A 21,474-nucleotide genomic window follows, 5' to 3' on the forward strand; every position below is an offset into this window, starting at 1 on the left:
GAGAAAATAAACTATAAATAGTATTATAGAAATAAAGTAGAAAAAAAATCTTACAGTAAAAACTCATCATACTTATACATATTATACAATGAAATCCAGTGCTTATTAAAAAAAACTCAAAACAGAAGGCTGGTGAGTCAGACATACCACAGGTAAACCATGACAATCCCATCCAAATCTTCTGTCAACGTGAAACCCACTTTGGTGAGCATATCTTGTAACTATGTCTTTAATTGTTCCAGCAAGTATATGTCCATAATGAGGCAGTCCAGTTGCAAAAGGAGGCCCATCATAGAAAGTAAACCTAACAGAATAAAAATATGTTGTTACTTTAAAATAGCAAACTTTAGCTAGTTTTTCTATAGATAGCTCCTGTCACAGTGGAGTCTTCAGGAAGAAGAAAAGCAGTAAGACCAGGAAATTCAGATAACTGATTAGATATTTACTGGTGGTCCTGCCTTCAAAAAGCTAGTTAGGGGGGAGCTGGAGAGGCCACTACTGGGCCACTCATTCTTCATTGATTAGTCCACAACATAATCCAAGTTATTCATCTTGATGCTGACCAAATTATTCATCAGTAAAATAGGCAACAAATGCCTATCTCATAAAGTTTTTTGTTTGTTTGTTTGTTTTTTGTTTGTTTTTTGTATTTTTCTGAAGCTGGAAACGGGGAGAGACAGTCAGACAGACTCCCACATGCGCCCGACTGGGATCCACCTGGCACGCCCACCATGGGCGAAGATCTGCCCACCAGGGGGCGATGCTCTGCCCCTCTGGGGCATCGCTCTGCTGAGACCAGAGCCACTCTAGCGCCTGGGGCAGAGGCCAAGGAGCCATCCCCTTGGGGGCCATCTTTGCTCCAATGGAGCCTTGGCTGCGGGAGGGGAAGAGAGAGGCAGAGAGGAAGGAGGGGGGGGTGGAGAAGCAAATGGGCGCTTCTCCTATGTGCCCTAGCCGGGAATCGAACCCGGGTCCCCCACACGCCAGGCCGACGCTCTACCGCTGAGCCAACCGGCCAGGGCCTCTCATAAAGTTTTGAGCATATGAGAGACATAATTAAAAAGAAAAAAAAGACAGTCTTTAGCTGAATGGAGACTACAGGCAGGAAGTACCCTAATAGAGTCCTAATGGACTTAAAAAAGTGGAAAAGGAAAAGGTGATATATAAATTCTATTCACTAATGGCCCAAATTTAAATGGCTTTTAACATCTGAATTTTATTAGGACATTCAAGTTGATCTATTCAGAAGAACTTAAAGAAACTGAATCTAACCTAATAATTAAGAACTCACACATTCAATGTACATCTACAACCCAGAGTACCCACTGTGTACAGCTAGGAGGCTCTGGGAATACAAAGGTAAATAAAAAGTTCCTGCCTTAGTGGGACATAGCCTAAGAAATGACTCTACCTTTACCAAAGAAATTCACATACTTTGGCCTATGTTTTGACTGCTTCAAGCATTCTTGAAAACAATTAAATTTGGACCAGAACTGCAATATTTTCTCTTCTTCAGCAGGAAAATTGATGTTTTCAGGAACTTGTTGAACCATTTTCTGGCTGCAAGAGAAATCAAATTTATTCTTCTTAAAAGAGAATCTAGAAATAACAGATTACCATATATTAAAATGAGTGTACATATTATTACCCATAATACTACATGGTACTTCAAAAATAATTACAGCTTACACTATATAGTTCACACTTCTTAGTGTACAATTCAGTGGTTTTTAGTATATTCACAAGGTTGTGCAACCATCACAACATGCTCTAATTCCAGAATATTTTCACCAGTGCTCCCTTCCTGTCCTCTAAAAACCTTTACCCATTAGCAGTCACTCTCCATTCCCTCCTTCTCCAGCCCCACTGACAACCAGAAATCTGTGCTCTGCTTCTATAGATTTTCCTGTTCTGGACATTTCATATAAATGAAATCATGTGTACATAGCCTATTTGGTCTGGTGCCTTTATTTAGAATTATGTGTTCAAAGTGCATCCATGTTGTAATACGTATTCTCATTATTTTTTTATACCGAATATTTTATTGTATAAACATGATATTTTGTTTATCCATTTATCAGTTCATAGACATTAGGACTGTTTCCACTGTTTTGGCTATGATCAATGCTATAAATATTCATATGTTTTTGTGTGGATACGTATTTTCAGGTCTCTTGGGTACATATCTAGGAGTGGAATTGCTGGGTCACATCGTAACTGTGTTTAACCTTTTAAAGAAACTGCCAAAAATTTTTTCATAACAGTTGTATTCTTCCAGCAGTGAATGATGATTTCAGTTTCTCCAAGTTCTCATTCCTTATTATCCATTATTGGATAGGAAGTGGTAACTCATTGTAGTTTTGATTTGCATTTCCTTAATGAGTAATGGTGGTTAGCATGTGCTTATTGGGCACTTTCATAGTATCTTAGGGGGTTGTCTAGTCATCTCTTGCCCCTTGTAGAATTGGGTTGTCTTTTTATTATTGAGTTGTAAGAGTTCTTTATATATTCCAGATAAAAGCTCCTTTTCAGTTACATAATTTGCAAATTTTTCTCCCATTCTGGGAGCTGTCTTTTTATTAATTAATTAATTTTTTTTTACAGAGACAGAGTCAGACAGAGGGATAGACAGACAAGAACGGAGAGAGATGAGAAGCATCAATCATTAGTTTTTCATTGCGACACCTTAGTTGTTCATTGATTGCCTTCTCATATGTGCCTTGACTGTGGGCCTTCAGCAGACTGAGTAACCCCCTTCCTCGAGTCAGCAACCTTGGGTCTAAGCTGGTGGTGAGCTTTGCTCAAATCAGATGATCCCGAGCTCAAGCTGGTGACCTCGGGGTTTCGAACCCCGGTCCTCCGCATCCCAGTTCGATGCTCTATCCACTGCGCCACCACCTGGTCAGGCTTTTTATTTTCTTCATGTTATTATCTGAAGCACATACACCTATAATTTTGATGAAGTCCAGTTTATCCTTTTGTTTTGTTACTTAGTCATATCTATGAAACCACTACCTAAAACAAGGTTGTAAATTTTTAGATTTTATATATTTAGGTTGTTGATCCATTTTCAGTTATTTTTATATATGTGGTATAAACTACAGATACATGGTATTTTTAAAATTATTGCAAAACTTGTGTCCAAATCACATTCTACATCCATTTTCAACTACAATATAACATTTAGTAATTGTAGACAATATGCTCCTAAAAGTAAACAAGAAAATCTTGGGGATTCTATTATATAATAACAGTAAAAAATCAATAACATCTGGAAAAAAAATTCAAAATAGTTAAGAACTAGTACCTATACCCACAGGACAGAAAGCACTAGAGTGCAGAGAGTGAGAGAAAGAGACAGGGCTATTAGTCTGCTAATGGCTGCTGACCAGTTAACAAAAGACTGCTCATATTCTTGTTTTGCCTGTTGGAACTCTGGTTCATTTCCAGGTGGCTATTTTCACTTGATATTCAGCTAGGTCCCATTTCACTGTAGAGCTTCTGCTTGTTTGTTTACACGTGGGCTTTCCTGAGCTACAGTAGGCACCAGAGCTGTCTCCGCTTCACCATCTCCCACCTCTTGCCCTCAGCTAACATAAATACTTTCAATCTACCTTTTTCATCCTCCTTTCCCCCAACTTAATGTATAAAAAAAGCTCTTGAAAAACCCTGGAATGCTGGATGTGCTGTCTTTTCTACCTAGCCACACTGCTGGTGGTTTAGACTCCAGGTACCAAGAATAGTTTTTTTGGCTATCAGTTTTGGCTCAATAAAATCTTACTTATAGGCCTGACCTGTGGTAGCAAAGTGGATAAAGCATCGACCTGGAACACTGAGGTCACCGGTTCAAAACCCTGCACTTGTCTGGTCAAGGCACATATAGGAGTTGATGCTTCCTGCATCCTCCCCCCTTTCTCTCTCTCTCTCTCTCTTTCTCACTCTCTCTCCTCTCTAAAATGAGTAAATAAAAATTAAAAAAAAAACTTATAAAAGACTTTCAGTTGTGAAAATTAAAACTTTTTTAACACTTCATACTACTGTTTTGATTTTTATTCTATATCCTACATACCACTGCAGATTACTGTTCACAGTGGAAAAGCTCTGAAAGTAACATTTCTGTTACAAAGAAATCCAATGGCTCCTCGCTCCCAACAGCATTCTGTAGACTTTTCCATGGGGCAGTCAAGGCCAGCCTGTCCTTACTCTAAATGACTATTCTCACCCTTGCCCTTTACTCCTACAAGATTCCAGCTCCGGCTATATCACACTGTTGGTCACTGCTGATAAGCAAAGCCACTTTCCTCCTGCAGGCCCTTTTCCACATGCTCTAACACTAACACTATTTAGCTTAAATGGAATCCGTTCTGAGGTTTTCACCAATCTCCCCTTTTCAGAATACTCCTTCCCCTGAATCTGTTTCTCTCCTGCATACCTGTGGTTTATTTGCACTGTATGTTTCACACACTCTCCAATTCAACTGCACACTTCTTGCTGGCAGTAGGACTGTACTACCTAATCTCCACTGTGTGCTTTACAATAAGTGCTCCAAAATGTTTGCTTGAATGAACCCCTTTGTCAGCATCCTTCACTTCCTCAGTGGTACTCCTTCAACCTGCCTTTCCAATCTGTCCCACTCCATAGGCTCTTCCTGTCCCAGGACCATGGTTCAGGGGATTTGCTTTGGAATTTCACAGTTTTGGTGCCACTACTTAGCATATGAGCTGTAGGAAAAGTTACTCAACCTTTAAACACCAGGCCTGACCTGTGGTGGCGCAGTGGATAAAGCGTCGACCTGGAAATGCTGAGGTTGCCGGTTGGAAACCCTGGGCTTGCCTGGTCAAGGCACATATGGGAGTTGATGCTTCCAGCTCCTCCCCACCTTCTCTCTCTGTCTCTCTCTCCTCTCTCTCTCCCTCTCTGTCTCTCTCTTTCCCTTTCTCTCTCCTCTCTAAAATGAATAAATAAAATAAAAATAAAAAACAAAAAAAACACCAGTGTGTCATTTGTAAAATAAAAGCCAGTATACTCATAATGCTAACTTAGTGCAATAATGGCTATGACAGCTCAGGTGTTATTACTTCTTTGTCCACAAATTGCATTCTATTGCCCTTGCCCAGGAACTAATCGCCTTTCCAAAAACATCTAGAGTGCAATCTACAATTAACTGCCTTTTCTCCCCTACATGTTATTTTAGTCTTTAATTACTTAGGAGGACATTGTTGTCATCCATCTTACTGATATTTACTTTTTAAATGTTCATCAATCACTAGAACTCCCCTAAATCTATTACTTTGCTTCTAATATCATCCCTCTTGAGCTCCTTGAAAACCTGGATGCTAAAAGTAATATTGTGTCACCTTATAAAAAGCCCATCTTTCCTCTGGACTCATTTCAAATACTTCCTTCAAGAAGGAAACCACTGATTCCTAAGTCTGGAAGCTAAATGCCATCTCCCACTTGATTCTCACACTCACTCTAAGCTGCAGGGGCTACAACCCTACTTCCTGAATCAACACACATACCTTGCAATCTTGCTATAAACAAAAGTCTGGAGGAAAATTATGTTTATTCAGATAATGACTTGCAAATCAGGAAACACAGCCCTCGGTATGAGCAAAGAATATGTTCCAAAAAGGACGGCATAAGGCAGGGTTTATAAAGACAAAAATTGCAAAGAGCTGATGATCCAACTGATGGGTTGCTAGGGAAAACAAGACCCTAACTTTATAAAATTGGTTTTCTGATTGTCGAAAGTAACTGGACTTTTAATAGTGGGTTGACTCTGGGGTTAGGCTAACTGGGGTTGTGCAAAGAGAATAATGGGTAATATGTGATTAAGCATTCATTAGCATCCTAGATTCAGCCCACGCTTGTGGAACAAAAAGACTGTCCTTGATCACACAATTAGAGTACAGGGAGTGTCATTTAACGACCTCTCAAGGAGTACAAGCTATCAAACTGCTCAATCAGCACACGAGAGCTACTCTTTTGGGTGCAGTTCCCGAAACCAAAAACGCGAAGTTATGCTCTGTAAGCAGCCTCAGAGCTCAACATACAAAAAATCCAAATTTTGGGCTATTAGTCATATTAAAGTTCGTAAAGCTCCTCATTACTATACTTTACTATGATACCCAGGGCCCTCTCTCTACCCAAGCCCATCGCAGCTCCTGGGAAGCCGTGTCCTCGCACCTGCAGGTCCCACTGGAGGTCTGCCTTCCTGCTCCGCGCGAACGGCGCTATTACCCCGTGAGAGCCGAGGGAAAGCCGGGCCTTCTGCCCCTTCTAACCGCAGGCACCAGGCAACCAACGCTCCTTCCTGTGAGCCCAGCAGTACTTGACCTGTTCTTATGAATACCTCGATTTCTAAGTAATGTCTAATTCTACCCACCTCTGCACTCCCCCAGCAAGCTCGATCACACCCAATTCCACGACCACCCAACGGCTGAAGGGTTACCACGACCCCAGGTTGAGAGGAAATTCCAAGGGCTGCAGCCCTCGGCCCAAGCACAAGGATGCATACCGGACTCCGAGTTCCTTAGTCCCCTTACACCCCTCCCAATGTTCTCCTTGGAAACAGAGACACACGCATCTAACCAACAGCCTGTGGAGACGTTAAAAAAACATCACGCTGTGTTCCTGAGGTGCTGTACCTGAGGGCCGCCGAGCCGGCGAACCTAGGAAGGAGCGCGTGCACGCCACAACTGGGTCCTGGGTGATGCAAGGCCCGCACCAGGCGGCTGAGGGCGGTGTTTCATACCAGCTAATCAGCGCGCGCCGGCGGACACCAGGCAACAAACCAGGCGTCCATTGGCGGAGCGGGGCGTGGCCACGCCCACCGGGCCCCTCCTCGTGGTCCTCCCTGGGGAGGCAGCTGCAAGGTTCCGTGCTGCTTGGGCGAGGGCGCTGGGGAGTGACTGGGACCCTTACAGGTTGACGGCTGAAGTTCTGCCTTTTTATCGGGCGTTGTTACACAGGTGTACGCGTTTATCAGTGTTCACTTCCCGATACGTGGGACAAATCCAATCCCACGACAGTGGCCTCAGTAATTGTACTGTGAGCTGTGAGCATGCCATCCTCAGGCAGCTCTCCGAGGTGAGCGCTGCAGAAAGCAGCCTTTGCTCTAGGGCCGTTTCAGGATAGCGCAGACCTTCACCAAATCATACAGCACCTTGCAAAATGCGGAGTCCTGTACTACACGGTAAGCCTGCTGGGCCAGTCTCTGGAGGTGGGTTACAAAAAGCTGCACTTTAACAGGTACCTGGGTAACTGAACACTAAAATTCCCGACCCACCTATCTGAAGGGACCCTCCTGTTCCCCCGAAAAACGCAGGGACCACAAACTGTCTGGAAGGAGCCGAAGCATGCATGTTCAGCGGGTTCCAGGGAAGCCTCCCCTCCCTTGTCTTTCAGGACCACCTCCAAGTTCTGGGTATCACCGCAGAAATTATGGTAAATGCCATATAGAGTAAGGTGACCAATTGTCCTCCTTTAGGGAGAACAGTCCTTTTGTAAGTTTCGTCCTCCCTGGAAAAGTGTCCTCCCACGTGTCCTCCTTTTTAATATTGGAAGACTAATCTGTAAATGTCCATATTCGATTGATGCCAAGTCGATCCATTGCATGTGATGTGATGTATCATATTTATACCTAAATGAGTACTTTTTTCCTACAATTATTAAAAATTAATAGGCATGTAAGCATAATTACAATATAACATATTACAAATGTATTTATATTATAGTGTACTATTGTTGCAATGAATGTTACTTTTTTTTTTTTTTTTTGTATTTTTCTGAAGCTGGAAACGGGGAGAAACAGTCAGACAGACTCCCGCATGCGCCCGACTGGGATCCACCTGGCACGCCCACCAGGGGGCGACGCTCTGCCCCTCCTGGGCGGTAGCTCTGTTGCGACCAGAGCCAATCCAGCGCCCGGGCCATCTTTGCTCCAATGGAGCCTCGCTGCGGGAGGGGAAGAGAGAGACAGAGAGGAAGGAGAGGGTGACGGGTGGAGAAGCAGATGGGCGCCTCTCCTGTGTGCCCTGGCCAGGAATCGAACCCGGGACTTCTGCACGCCAGGCCGATGCTCCACCACTGAGCCAACCGGCCAGGGCCCAATGAATGTTTCTTTTATTTACAATATTATTTTCCATTTATTTTTGTCCTTCTTTTCATTGTAAAAAAGTTGGTCACCTTAATATGGAGAGAAAAAGCCTGGTAACCAGCCTTAAGTGTTTCCCATTCCCATTTTGAAAACAAAATTACTTCATTTATCTGCTTACATAATTTGTATTATTTCTGCTGTGACTGCCTTGCACCTCTGGATCAGCTGATTAAAAATAAGAGAATTGGGTGCCATGCAAAGGACAGTTACCTCAGGTTTTGGCACTGGAGAAGAAAATTTTAGGCCATGACAAATTGAGAAGAATTCTGCATGTATCTGCTTATTGTACCCGTTACAGGGACAGAAAATTGATCTGAAAATATGTAGAAAGCACTTAATAAAAGTTTAAGATGATTTTGATAATCTGTGTAGCATTCATTCAATACTCACTTAAAAGTCTAGGAACACCCTACTAAGTGTCAGGGATTAAAGGAGGTGGGTTTCATGTGCTTCCTTAAAGGGGTTAACTCTGGACTCAGTAACTTTTTTTTTTTTTATAAATTTTTTATTTTATTTATTCGTTTTTAGAGAGGAGAGAGACACAGAGAGGGAGAGAGAAGGGGGAGGAGCTGGAAGCATCAACTCCCATATGTGCCTTGACCAGGCAAGCCCAGGGTTTCGAACCGGCGACCTCAGCATTTCCAGGTCGACACTTTATCCACTGCACCACCACAGGTCAGGCCTGGACTCAGTAACTTAACTCACTTGAACAAACACATTTAGTTGTGTCTCCAGTCTTTGGGTGCCTTAAATTGCTACCTTGTTCACGTCATTTATCATCTGTCCAGACAGCTCAGATTAGAACAGGACTGAGGGCTCCCAGATAGATAAGATCAGGGAAAATGTGTGAGGATAGGTCTGACTATTTAAAAATTGTTCTGAGAAACACTATTGTACTGTTGGGAAAACAGATTTAAACATGACCACGAACACACTCTCACTGAGAGGTAAGGGTCTATGTCCCCTTCTATTCTGTTAAGGTGAGCTCTCTACCCAAGCCTCCGTGTTCTTTTTGATCTATAGAATATAGAACTGACTGACCCTGTTTCTGGGCTAGGCTGTTAAGAGACTGCCAGCATTTGCTTCCTGCTTCTAAATCCTAGTTGCCATGCTATGAAGAAACCCATGGATAAGCGCTGAAGGAGGGGACCATCTTTGAAGTGGATTCACTGGCTCCAGCAGGGCCACTCTAATGACATTACTGATAGATATATGAAATTCCAACTGCCCTTTTGTTGTCCCACCTGGCTGCCTGACCTCACCCTTACTGGACAATCACCCCTGAGGCAGAAAAGTTCCAGAAAGCTGATCAACTGCCCAAGGAGGAGCATTCCAGAAAGCTGAAATCCTAAAACCATAAAAGGGAACATACCAGAACTTTTGACTCAGTACCCCCTCAGACTCTCCTAAGCCCTATAAAATTCGCCTCATAATCTGTACGGGTGCCCTTCTTCCCAGAGAAGTGCCCAGCAGGGTTCCTTCCTTCCTTTCAATAAAGCCTGTTACTCTGGTCTTTCGGACTCCTATGGATTCCAACATTTGTTGCCAAAACCTGGAACAGGGTACTAACTGCCTGGATGATCCCTCTTTGCCGTCCAAACTTACAACCAGGGAAGCAATGGGCAGTGGCAGCTCCTCCAAGGCTTACTTCGATTCTGTTTGGACGTGTAATTGTAGTTGATTGGCCGGCGATCTGACCCTATCCCAAACCTCTGCTGGACCAGAAAGGTAAGGCGTTTCTCCCTCCCCCTTCCCCGGTTGGCCTCCAAATTTCTCTCTAAAAACACTCCTTCCTGGTCGGACAGTTTTGACTTCAGACCCCATATCTATGAGTGGTCTGCCTCAAATCCTTTATGGACTTCTACGAAAGTCTAGGCACGCCTAGCCAGGCCCCTTTCCTACGTCCCGGGATCTCAGCCTTGGGGTGATGACCTCCTGTCTGAGACTCTCTTTCTACAGTAGAGCTTTTCTCCTCTTGGAGCTGTGACTGAAGGCAGGGATGCCCCCTTCTCACCAGTCTCCTCTACTGTGGGCTCCTCTCAGTCCAAACCATCCAGCCAGACTCCCCTTGGAACATGGGCTCCTCCCAATCTCAGGCCTCAGAGACTACTCCTCTATTCCTTCAGGACTCTACTCTCTGAGGTTCACAGTTTAAGGGTTTCTACTCCCAGCAGCTAGCTTCTATGGACTTTCTCAAAAGTCTAGGTGCCTAGCCAGGTTGCTTACTACCATTACAATATCCTAAGAGATCTTGACAATTTCTGCCACCGGACAGGGAGGGCATCACAGATTCCTACATGCAGGATTTCTTCTCCCTTCACTCCTGTTCTTAATCTCTATGCTGCTTGTTCTACACGCAGGCCGTTTTTGGCCAAAGAAACCTCACCTAAAACCTCTGCTCCTAATCTTTCCTTCGCCTGACTCTCAACTATCTCCACCTCCTGCCTGACCCCCGGGGGCACCCCTCTCTCAGGACCCCTGTCTGGCGCCTCTGCAAATCTCTTCCACTTGAGTCTCTTCCCTCCAGAAAACCCCTCCCTTCTCTTTGCTGAATCTTCTTTTTCATTCACCTGCAAATACCAGTCTCTCTTTCTCCTCCCCTGCTGGCCAGGGGCCCCTTCCTTCTCCACAACGTTCTTAAATCCCTCCTCCCTCCTTACAGACGGGTGGCTCTGTCTCTTTTTCTTCTTTGACTCATCCCCTCACCCCACGGGCTTCGGTTCTTTTTCTTCTTCAACCCATCCTTCTCCTCAGAGACTGACTGTGCCTTCCACTACCCCTCGTCCTCTCCCCTCTCCTCAGAGCTCTAAATATATTTTTTTTTAATTTTATTTATTTATTTTTTACAGAGACAGAGAATGAGCCAGAGAGAAGGATAGACAGGAACAGACAGACAGGAACGGAGAGAGATGAGAAGCGTCAATCATTAGTTTTTCATTGTGCGTTGCAACACCTTAGTTGTTCATTGATTGCTTTCTCATATGTGTCTTGACCGTGGGCCTTCAGCAGACCGAGTAACCCCTTGCTGGAGCCAGCGACCTTGGGTTCAAGCTGGTGGGCTTTTTATTTTCTCAAACCAGATGAGCCTGCGCTCAAGCTGGCGACCTCAGGGTCTTGAACCTGGGTCCTCTGCATCCCAGTCCAACGCTCTATCCACTGCGACACTGCCTGGTCAGGCCTAAATCCTTTTGACTCCTCTGACCACGTGGTGCCACCACCAGCACTTTATTTTTATTTTTTATTCATTTTAGAAAGAAGAGAGAGAGAGAGAAGGGGGGAGGAGCAGGAATCAACTCTCATATGTGCCTTGACCAGGCAAGCCCAGGGTTTCGAACCGGCGACCTCAGCATTTCCAGGTCGACACTTTATCCACTGCGCCACCACAGGTCAGGCCTACCACCAGCACTTTAATCTCCTCCTCCTCCTCCTGCAGATTCTGACCCTCCTTCTTTCCATCCAGCTGTTCACAGTCCATCCATTTGCTTTCTCTCTTCCTCCCCTCTATGCTGACAACTCCCAGCCATCTCAAAAAATTTTAAAAAATCAGAATTGTCTATTAAGCTGTGAGTAATCTGTTTTGTCTCTGTGAGATAATATCTCTAATATAATTTTAATTGAAACAAGTAAAGTGCGCTCAAATTTCTTAATTTATAATTTGTATGAGAAGTCTGTTTAATGTGTAATTGTGTCTGTTTCTAAGGCCTTAAACTAATAATTACCCACCTCTTAAATCAATGCTTCCTCATCCCCATGGACTTTCACTGCAATATCCCCATCCTTCCTGTTCGAAAACCTTCAGGGGCTTATTGCCTCTTACAAGACTTACACCTAATCAGTGAGGCAGTAGTTCCCCTCCATCCAGTAGTCCCTAATCTCTACAAGTTACTGTCACACATTCCCTCAAACATCACTCACTTCACAATCCTAGACCTCAAGAATACCTTCTTTTTTAAAAAATTTTTATTTATTTATTTTAGAGAGGAGAGAGAGAGGGAGAGAGAGAGAGAGAGAGAGAGAGAGAGAGAGGAGAGAGAGAAGGGGGGAGGAGCTGGAAGCATCAACTCCCATATGTGCCTTGACCAGGCAAGCCCAGGGCTTCGAACCGGCGACCTCAGCATTTCCAGGTCGACGCTTTATCCACTGCACCACCACAGGTCAGAAGAATGCCTTCTTTACCATTCCTCTACACCCTGACTCTTTTCTGTTTGCCTTTACCCGGACACTAATGCAGCCCAGCAATTGACGTAGACTGTCTTACCCCAGGGGTTCAAAAACAGCCCACATCTATTTGGGCAGACACTATCTCAGGATTTAGCAGCATGCAATCTCGAAACGAGTACTCTCTTAATATGTAGATGACCTACTCCTCTGCAGCCCTCCCTGCTTGCCTCAAGGAGACACACTTCCACCCTTCTTAACTTCTTGCTGTGAAGGGATATTGTGTCTTCTCTGCTAAGATTCAACTTCACTCAGTCTGTAGTCTATCTGGGCATCACCTTAACGCCCACCACCTGAGGTCTCACCCTAGATCAAACTCAGACCCTCTGCAGGCTTCTTTAGACACTGGATTCCCAATTTTGCTCTTAGTCAAGCCCCTCAGTGAGATCTTCTGAGCATGGCTTTTAAGGTCTATAATGGCCAAGGGAGCAATGGAAAAGGCAAATAAGGCCAAAAGAAGTCAGGAAATACCAGCTTTTGGCATATGCTCTTAAAGGCTCCAGCACCCTAACAGGCTTCATAGGATTCCATCAGGGCCCTGCTCCAGAGTGGAAAGGTCATTGAACTGAAGCCTGCTAGGCTTCCCAGCCCCACTGGTTTACACATCTTTGCTGTGGAAAGAGGGACATGAGAAGGTAAGCTTCCCCCTTGCTCCATGGAGAGGGTTCAGTTTCTTCTAGCCCTGCTCCAGCTACCTGTAACTTGACCTTGCCCAGCATGCTGGGAATTGCCACTGAAGGCCCAAGGACATCATTCACGAGCCTAAGATATTTCTTCCAAGTAGCAGATAAATTGATCTTATTTCTTGGAAACACAAGGGCCATCTACTATGCCTTGCCTGAATATTTAAGTTTTACTTATCTCTCGAAGATCTCTACTGTGGGTACTGACAGTCTGATTTTGTTGCCTTTTTTTTTTTTTGTATTTTTTTTCCCTGAAGCTGGAAACGGGGATAGACAGTCAGACAGACTCCCGCATGCGCCCGACCGGGATCCACCCGGCACGCCCACCAGGGGGCGACGCTCTGCCCACCAGAGGGCGATGCTCTGCCCCTCCGGGGTGTTGCTCTGTTGCGACCAGAGCCACTCTAGCGCCTGGGGCAGAGGCCAAGGAGCCATCCCCAGCGCCCAGGCCATCTTTGCTCCAATGGAGCCTCACTGTGGGAGGGGAAGAGAGAGACAGAGAGGAAGGAGGGGGGGGGGTGGAGAAGCAGATGGGTGCTTCTCCTGTGTGCCCTGGCCGGGAATCGAACCCGGGACTTCTGCACGCCAGGCCGACGCTCTACCACTGAGCCAACCGGCCAGGGCCTTGTTGCTTTTTTTAATGTATAGTATCTCCTTTATTCCTCTTGTCTCAATGCCCCATTCCTATTGTAGGTTGGAACCTGCTGCTAATTCCAGCTAGAAGCAGTTACGAGGACTTAAACTCTAACTGCAAAGTGTAGAAATGTAACCACCCTTTTCCTAAGTACTTGCAGGATTTACAGGTTACTCAGCAAACTGTTCAAAGACTGTCCAAGAGGCGCTTCCAACATCACATCACCGAAGGACTGACTTTCACGTGGACAGGTCCACACACCGTGATCCTGACAACTCCCACTGTCGCTAAAGTAGAAAAACAGCATAACACCTATATGTGTCTCCCTACTAATTGGACAAAAACCTGTACCCTAATCAATCTCACTCCAAATATCAACCTAATTCCACCCCATGAGCCTCTTTCAATTCCTAGTACACTACCCGTCATTCTAAGAACCAAATGAGCTGTACAGGTAATTCCTCTTCTTGTTACTTTAGGAATCTCTACAGAAGTAGCTCTAGGGGCAGGTGAACTGGCCACTGCCATGTCTTATTCTCTCTCTCTCTCTGAATCCCAGCGAATTTGTAAACATGGAATCAGTGGTTTCTCACAAACTGGGTGTCTTGACTATTGCCTTTCATTGGTCCACTTATTCTATTTATTTTTCTAACTCTTGGACCCTACCTTTTACATTTGTTCACTAGTTTCTTACAGAACCGCATGCAGACCTTCGCCAATCAGAAAATTGGAAAAATCTACCTAACCCTACACACCAACCCTGATACCTGCCCTCACGAAACAGAAAAATCTGGAACCCTATAAAAACACCCCTACTCTGAACAATGGTGGAAAAACCCCTTGTTCTCGATGCTAGCACCAATTATAGGACCAATCCTAATTTTGTGCCTAATATTAATGCTTGCCCCTTTCTTTATCAAGTTTCTGCAGTCTCGAATGAGAGAAATCTCCAGAATTACCTACAATCAAATGCTTTTACAACCCCTACTCCAACTGCCCCAGGGAGGGCTTCACGAAGGAGGCCCCCTATAGGTATAACAGCAGGAGTAGCTCCAGAAGATAGCTGGGCCGAGACAAACCTCCTTCCTGAACCCAATACCCTTTCCTTCCCCCACCTCTTTTCCTTTTCATCATACCACAGAGTTGAGAAATGATAAACGAATTTACCAGAACTTACAACTGCCCTTTTGTTGTCCCGCCTGGCTGCCTGACCTCACCCTTACTGGATAATCAGCCTTGAGGCTGAAAAGTTCCAGAAAGCTGGTCAACTGCCTAAGGAGGAGCATTCTAGAAAGCTGAAATCCTAAAACCACAGAAGGGAACATACCAGAACTTATGATTCAGTACCCCCTCAGGCTCTCCCAAACCCTGTAAAATTCACCTCATAATCTGTAACCGGTGCCCTTCTCCCCGGAGAAGTTCCTGGCAGGGTTCCTTTCTTCCTTTCAATAAAGCCTGTTACTCTGGTCTTTTTGGACTCCCATAGATTCCAACAATTACAGAGTAGTGATGAGCAGTCAGTCCCCAAAGAGTACTGACCAGGTTCATTATTTGTAAGCAAATTAATGATTGTTAATGGGATGACTTGTTACACAGCAACTGATAAGCTGTTAATATAATATACATCAATAGAAGGTGGAACATTTGGATTATCCTGCTGAGTGGACATTTCCATTCTCCATGAAATCTAAAGTCTTGGAAACAGGAATGACTCTTTTATGTGTTGAGTAAGCATTTGAGATCTCTCTTCCTGGCATGTCATCAATTTGGCTCAGATAAGCTCATAAAAATTAAAAATAAAACTTATGTGCCTAGCATCCTCTGTGCTAGGCATGGATCTAAGCAATGGGGAAATAATGAATAAACAGGTAACATCCCAGTTCTCATTAAATTTATATTCAATCAAGGTATAAAACAAATACTCCATTTCGGATACACTCATTATGGCTCAATGATTATCCCTTAGGATTGTTTGTATAACACAACTTTCTAGAGCGCAGTTTGATAGCATTGTCTTTAATCGTAGTCTGGCTGATTAGGGTCCTAACACCTGACTGTGGCTATGTACCTCTCAAACAGTTGGATTTTTCGTAAGCCTCTGGCCTAACTAGATTTTTGGGATTGATGGGCTTGCCTCTTAACAGTTTTGAAAGGCCAAGGACAGGAAAACTCTATTTGGTATCCCTTTCTGGTCTTTCCAGAACCCTCCAATGATGTTGGTATGGAATGTGCTGCATTTCAGTTATTCACCAGGTTGAAAGTACAAAAATCAAGTTTGACTTGTGTTCAACAAATGGAAGTAAGGTGTGTATGTTATAATTAGAAATAAATATTTCAAGTAGCCTATGATTCACATAAAACCTAACTTGGAAAACACAAGTTCTCTGACCTATAGATTTAAAAATGCTTTATATAAAGCATCAGAAGATGCCCATTAGTTATTGAGGATGGAGGGCAAAGAGATCATATACAAAAAGTATTTTTTTTTTGAGGGATTATCTTGTGCTTCATTACAAAACAATGTTCAGGTTAATTTTTGGGGGGTACTTAGGAAGAAATAGATGAAATCCACACAAAAAAACATAGCAACCAGAATGATATGTATCAGCCAGGTTTTGAATATTCCTTCACGTCGAATTCTTGTCAGCTAAAATTATTTTCTGGTTCATCCAGTTCCATCGGTGAGTTGTTCACAATCAGTATCAAAACCATTAATGACAGTTTATTTTGGTTTCACTCTCCTTTTAGCATCTTTATGTTTCTTCCGACAATCCTAGAAAAACAAAATTAAAAAAGCCTTTGTTAAAAGTAAATGTAAATTATTTTCAAGGAATTCAGTAATTATAAAGTAAAATTTAGGGTCATCCAGTGTCGGTTATAGAAACCATTTTGGAAGTGATCACGTGAAATGAACTGGGACTATTTAAATTTTTGGCTTTAAGTGTTTACAATAGAAATTCTAACTCAGTTTTTTACTTCTTGTTACTTAATGAGCATGGGGCCCTTGCTGGGTGGCTCAGTGGTAGAGCGTTGGCCTGGTGTGTGGATGTACTGGGTCTGATTCCCAGTCAGGGCACATAGGAAAAGTATCTGCTTCTCCACCCTTCCCCCTCTTGCTTCTGTCTCTCTGCCCACCTGCTCCTGCAGCCACGGATTGATTGAAATGAGTTGGCCCTGGGCACTGAGGATGGCTCCATGGCTTCTAACTCAGGCACAAAGAAGAGCTCGGTTGCTGAGCAATGGAGCAATGTCCCATATAGGTAATGCATCACCCCCTAGTGGGCTTGCCAGGTGAATTCTGGTCTGGGAGCATGTGGGAGCCTGTCTCTGCCTCCCCATTCTCTCACTGAATTAAAAACAACAAAAAATGAGGCCTGACCTGTGGTGGCACACTGAATAGAGCACAGACCTGGAATGCTGAGGTTGCCAGTTGAAACCCTGGGCTTGCCTGGTCAAGGCACATGTGGGAGTTGATGCTTCCTGCTCCTCTCCCCACCCTTCTCTCTCTCTCTCTCTCTCTCTCTCTCTCACTCTTTCACCCCACTTCTCTAAAATGAATATAAATAAATAAATAATAAAACAATTGAGCGTGTCTGGAACTAGACCTATCACTCCATCCAGCCATTCTTCAGTCTTTTCACCTATACCGTGTGTTGGATAAAACAACCTCAAAGGTCCCTTCCAGCATCAATAATTATTTTTTTAAGACTTTATTCATTTTACTTATTTTAAGTTAAATTATTTTTTTGTATTTTCTGAAGTTGGAAACGGGGAGGCAGTCAGACAGACTCCTGCATGCGCCCAACTAGGATCCACCTGGCATGCCCACCAGGGGGTGATGCTCTGCTCATCTGGGGCGTCGCTCTGCTATAACCAGAGCCATTCTAACGCCTGAGGCAGAGGCCACAGAGCCATCCTCAGCGCCCAGGCCAACTCTGATCCAATGGAGCCTTGGCTGCGGGAGGGGAAGAGAGAGATAGAGAGGAAGGAGAGGGGGAGGGGTGGAGAAGCAGATGGGCGCTTCTCCTGTGTGCCCCGGCCGGGAATTGAACCTGGGACCCCTGCACGCCAGGCCAACGCTGTACCACTGAGCCAACTGGCCAGGGCCCAAGACTTGATTCATTTTAGATATGAGAGAGAGAGAGAGACAGAGAGAGAGAGAGAAGGGGAGGAGCAGGAAGTATCAACTCCCATATGTGTGTTGACGGGGCAATCCCAGGGTTTCGAACCACTGACCTCAGTGTTCCAGTCAACACTTTATCCACTATGCCACCACAGGTCATGCCAGCATCATTAACTCTGAGTGTTTATATCATGTTCTCAATTGTCATCCTTTCTGTCTTAAGTTTCATACCTTTTCCCATATTCTTACACAAGGTACATATTAATACGAAGATAACATCATATCTATTTACGGAAGACAATTTCAAAATACAATTACTCACCATACGCAAGTTGTTTGTTCTGGCCTCCCAAGAATGCCTACTAATATTACCTCCCATTCCTTTCCAGAATAAGTCAGAACCTGCTAGGGGAAGATAAAAAAAGATAAGGCAACAAATTAATACCAAATAGGATAATATTCTAGTGCTGGCCATATTAAGGTCTTTAATCCTAGTTAAGACTTTCCTACCCCACTCAATTTATGCTAATTTCATTTTATTAATTTTCATATTATTTTTTATTTTTCAATTACAGTTGATATATTAGTTTCAGGTATACACCCCAGGATTAAACATTACATAACTTAGTGATCATCCTGATAAATCTTGTACCTTTATGACAACAGTTATTAGAATTTCATTGACTATTTCCTATGGTGTACTTCACATTCCCATGACAATCCTGTAACATATTTGTACTTCTTAATCCCCTCACCTGTTTCATCCATCACCCCCACACTCGCATTTGGAAACCACCAAAATGTTCTCTAATGAGTGACTCTATTTCTGTTCTTCTTGTTTTATTTTTTTAGATTCAAATATTGATAGGTATGTATTTATTGCATTTTATAGTTCCTAGTTTGGGTTTTTTTCTCCTTCTTAAAGTAGACCCTTTAACATTTCATGTAATGCTGATTTGGTGGAGACGAACTCCTTCAACTTTATTTTGGGCTTTATTTTTTTTCTGAAGTGAGAAGTGGGGAAGCAGAGAGAGACTTCCACATGCCCTCAACCAGGATCCACCCAGCATGCCCACTAGGGGGCAATGCTCTGCACATCTGGGGCGTTGCTCCGTTGCATCTAGAACCATTCTAGCGCCTGAGGTGGAGGCCATAGAGCCATCCTCAGTGCCTGGGGCCAACTTTGCTCCAGGATCCTTGATTGTGGAAGGGTGAAGAGAGACAAAGACAGAAAGAAGAGGAGGAGGAATGGAGAAGCAAATGGGCGCTTCTCCTATGTGCCCTGGTCTGGAACTGAACCTGGGACTTCCACATGCTGGGCCGACACTCTACCACTGAGCCAACTGGCCAGGGCTGGGAAGCTCTTTACATATGCCCTTTGATTCTAAATGATGCCCTTGCTGGGTAGATTTAAATAATTGTGGTTGCAGGTTTGTGCTTTTCATCATCACTTTGAATATTTCTTGCCAATCCCTTCTGGTGTGCAGAGTTTCTGTTGACAAATCAGTTGACAGTGTTATGGGAACTCCCTTGTAGGAAACTAACTGCTTTTCTTTCACAGCTTTTAAGATTCTCTGTGTCTTTATTTTTTAATGTTTATTTTATTGATTTTAAAGAAAGGGAGAGAGCAGGAAAGAGACACCTGTTCCTGTATGTGCCCCACCAGGGAATCGAACTGGCAATCTGTGCTTTAGGATGATGGTCTAACCATCTGAGCCATCTGGCCAGGGCTGCATTTTAATCATGATGTGTCTTGGTGTGGGCCTCTTGTTTGGGATTCTCTGTGCTACCTGGACTTGTATGTCTATTTCCTTCACCAAATTATAACAATTATTATTTATATAATAAATTATTTCATATTATAAAATTAAAATATGAAATGTTTTATACAAAACAAAATATGAAATTACTACTTATTAAATATATTTGTACTACATTATTATAAAAAACTGTCATTATTTTTCCAAATAGATTTTCAATTTTTTGCTCTCTCCCTCCCTCCTGGCATCTGCATAAGGTGAATGTTAGTATGCTTAAAGTTGCCCCAGAGACTCCTTTCATATTCTCAATTTCTTGAGTTCTTTTTCTGTTTTGCTTAGACGTTTTTTGCTCTTTATATTCCAAATTGCTGTTTTTGTCTTGGCTTCATCTACTCTTGTTGATTCTCTATAAATTACTCTTTTTAAAAAAATTTAATTATTTATTTTTTACAGAGATAGAGAGTGAGTCAGAGAGAGGGATAGACAGGGACAGACAGGAACGGAGAGAGATAAGAAGCATCAATCATTAGTTTTTCATTGCACGGTGCAACACCTTAGTTTTCATTGATTGCTTCCTCATATGTGCCTTGACCACGGACCTTCAGCAGACCAAGTAACCCCTTGCTGGAGCCAGCGACCTTGGGCTCAAGCTGGCGACCCGGGGTCTCGAACCTGGGTCCTGTGCATACCAGTCTGATGCTCCATTTACTGCACCACCGCCCAGTCAGGCATATAAATTACTCTTCATTTCAGTTAGTGTAACCTTTATTTTCTGACTGGTTCTTTTTTATGTTTTCCTTGTCCTTTATTATGCTGTTGAAAATTCATCTAATCTTCCCTAAGTTCAGTGAGCATCCTTATAACCAGTATTTTTTTTTAATTATTTTTTTATTTTTATTTTTTACAGAGACAGAGAGTGAGTCAGAGAGAGGGATAGACAGGGACAGGCAGACAGGAATGGAGAGAGATGAGAAGCATCAATCATTAGTTTTTCATTGCACGTTGCAACACCTTAGTTGTTCATTGATTGCTTTCTCATATGTGCCTTGACCACGGGCCTTCAGCAGACCGAGCAGCCCCCTGCTGGAGCCAGAGACCTTGGGCTCAAGCTGGTGGGCTTTTGCTCAAACCAGATGAGCCCGCGCTCAAGTTGGCGACCTCGGAGTCTCGAACCTGGGTCCTCTGCATCCCAGTCCCACGCTTTATCCACTGCGCCACCACCTGGTCAGGCTATAAGCAGTATTTTGAACTCTGCATCTACATTGTCTTCATTTGATTTAGTTCTATTTTTTTTTTTTTTGTGAGAGAGAGAGAGAGAGAGAGACAGATAGGAAGGGAGAGAGATGAGAAGCATCACTGCAGTACCTTAACTGTTCATTCATTGCCTTTTTTTTTTGTATTTTTCCGAAGTTGGAAACAGGGAGGCAGTCAGACAGACTCCCGCATGCGCCCGACCGGGATCCACCCGGGATGCCCACCAGGGGGCAATGCTCTGCCCATCTTGGGGCGTCGCTCTGCCGCAATCAAAGCCATTCTAGTGCCTGAGGCAGAGGCCACAGAGTCATCCTCAGCGCTTGGGCCAACTTTGCTCCAAAGGAGCCTTGGCTGTGGGAGGGGAAGAGAGAGATAGAGAGGAAGGAGAGGGGGAGGGGTGGAGAAGCAGATGGGTGCTTCTCCTGTGTGCCCTGGCCGGGAATTGAACCCGGGAATCCTGCACACCAGGCCGACACTCTACCAGGGCCAACCGGCCAGGGCCATTGATTGCTTTCTCATATGTGCCTTGACCAGTGTGGGCTATAGCAGACTGAGTGACCCCTTGCCTGAACCAGATGAGCCCGTGCTCAAGCCGGCAACCTTGGGGTCTTAAACCTGGGTCCTCTGCATTCCAGTCTGTC

The 21,474-nt window shown here is 44.0% G+C and overlaps 2 protein-coding genes and 1 long non-coding RNA gene across 4 annotated transcripts in view; 1 reads left to right on the forward strand and 2 right to left on the reverse strand.

Annotated features, from left to right (window-relative positions):
* The window catches only part of IARS1 (isoleucyl-tRNA synthetase 1), a 90,471-nt gene extending 83,739 nt beyond the window's left edge, over nucleotides 1-6,732 (reverse strand). Inside the window, exons 1-3 of the mRNA XM_066368363.1 lie at nucleotides 6,651-6,732; nucleotides 1,435-1,560; nucleotides 148-304 (exon numbers count right to left, since the gene is read on the reverse strand). Coding sequence (XP_066224460.1) covers nucleotides 148-304; nucleotides 1,435-1,553 — 276 coding nt within the window. The 5' untranslated portion in view covers nucleotides 1,554-1,560; nucleotides 6,651-6,732. The remainder of the gene's footprint in view (nucleotides 1-147; nucleotides 305-1,434; nucleotides 1,561-6,650) is intronic.
* Nucleotides 6,733-6,868: 136 nt separating this feature from the next.
* LOC136393060 (uncharacterized) lies at nucleotides 6,869-8,564 on the forward strand. Its single transcript, XR_010749023.1, has 3 exons — nucleotides 6,869-7,198; nucleotides 7,331-7,449; nucleotides 7,797-8,564. It is a non-coding gene; the product is annotated as an uncharacterized lncRNA (long non-coding RNA).
* A 6,912-nt stretch (nucleotides 8,565-15,476) lies between these two features.
* NOL8 (nucleolar protein 8) overlaps nucleotides 15,477-21,474 on the reverse strand; it is a 44,013-nt gene continuing 38,015 nt past the window's right edge. The window contains exons 16-17 of one of the 2 annotated variants that reach the window (XM_066368365.1): nucleotides 18,142-18,221; nucleotides 15,477-16,469 (exon numbers count right to left, since the gene is read on the reverse strand). In XM_066368365.1, coding sequence (XP_066224462.1) covers nucleotides 16,419-16,469; nucleotides 18,142-18,221 — 131 coding nt within the window. In that variant the 3' untranslated portion in view covers nucleotides 15,477-16,418. Of the gene's footprint in view, nucleotides 16,470-18,141; nucleotides 18,225-21,474 lie in introns of both variants that reach the window. The other variant, XM_066368364.1, reaches the window with a different exon arrangement.

The sequence above is a fragment of the Saccopteryx leptura genome, chromosome 2 (genome assembly GCF_036850995.1).
Source record: "Saccopteryx leptura isolate mSacLep1 chromosome 2, mSacLep1_pri_phased_curated, whole genome shotgun sequence".
NCBI classification, from domain to species: domain Eukaryota; kingdom Metazoa; phylum Chordata; class Mammalia; order Chiroptera; family Emballonuridae; genus Saccopteryx; species Saccopteryx leptura.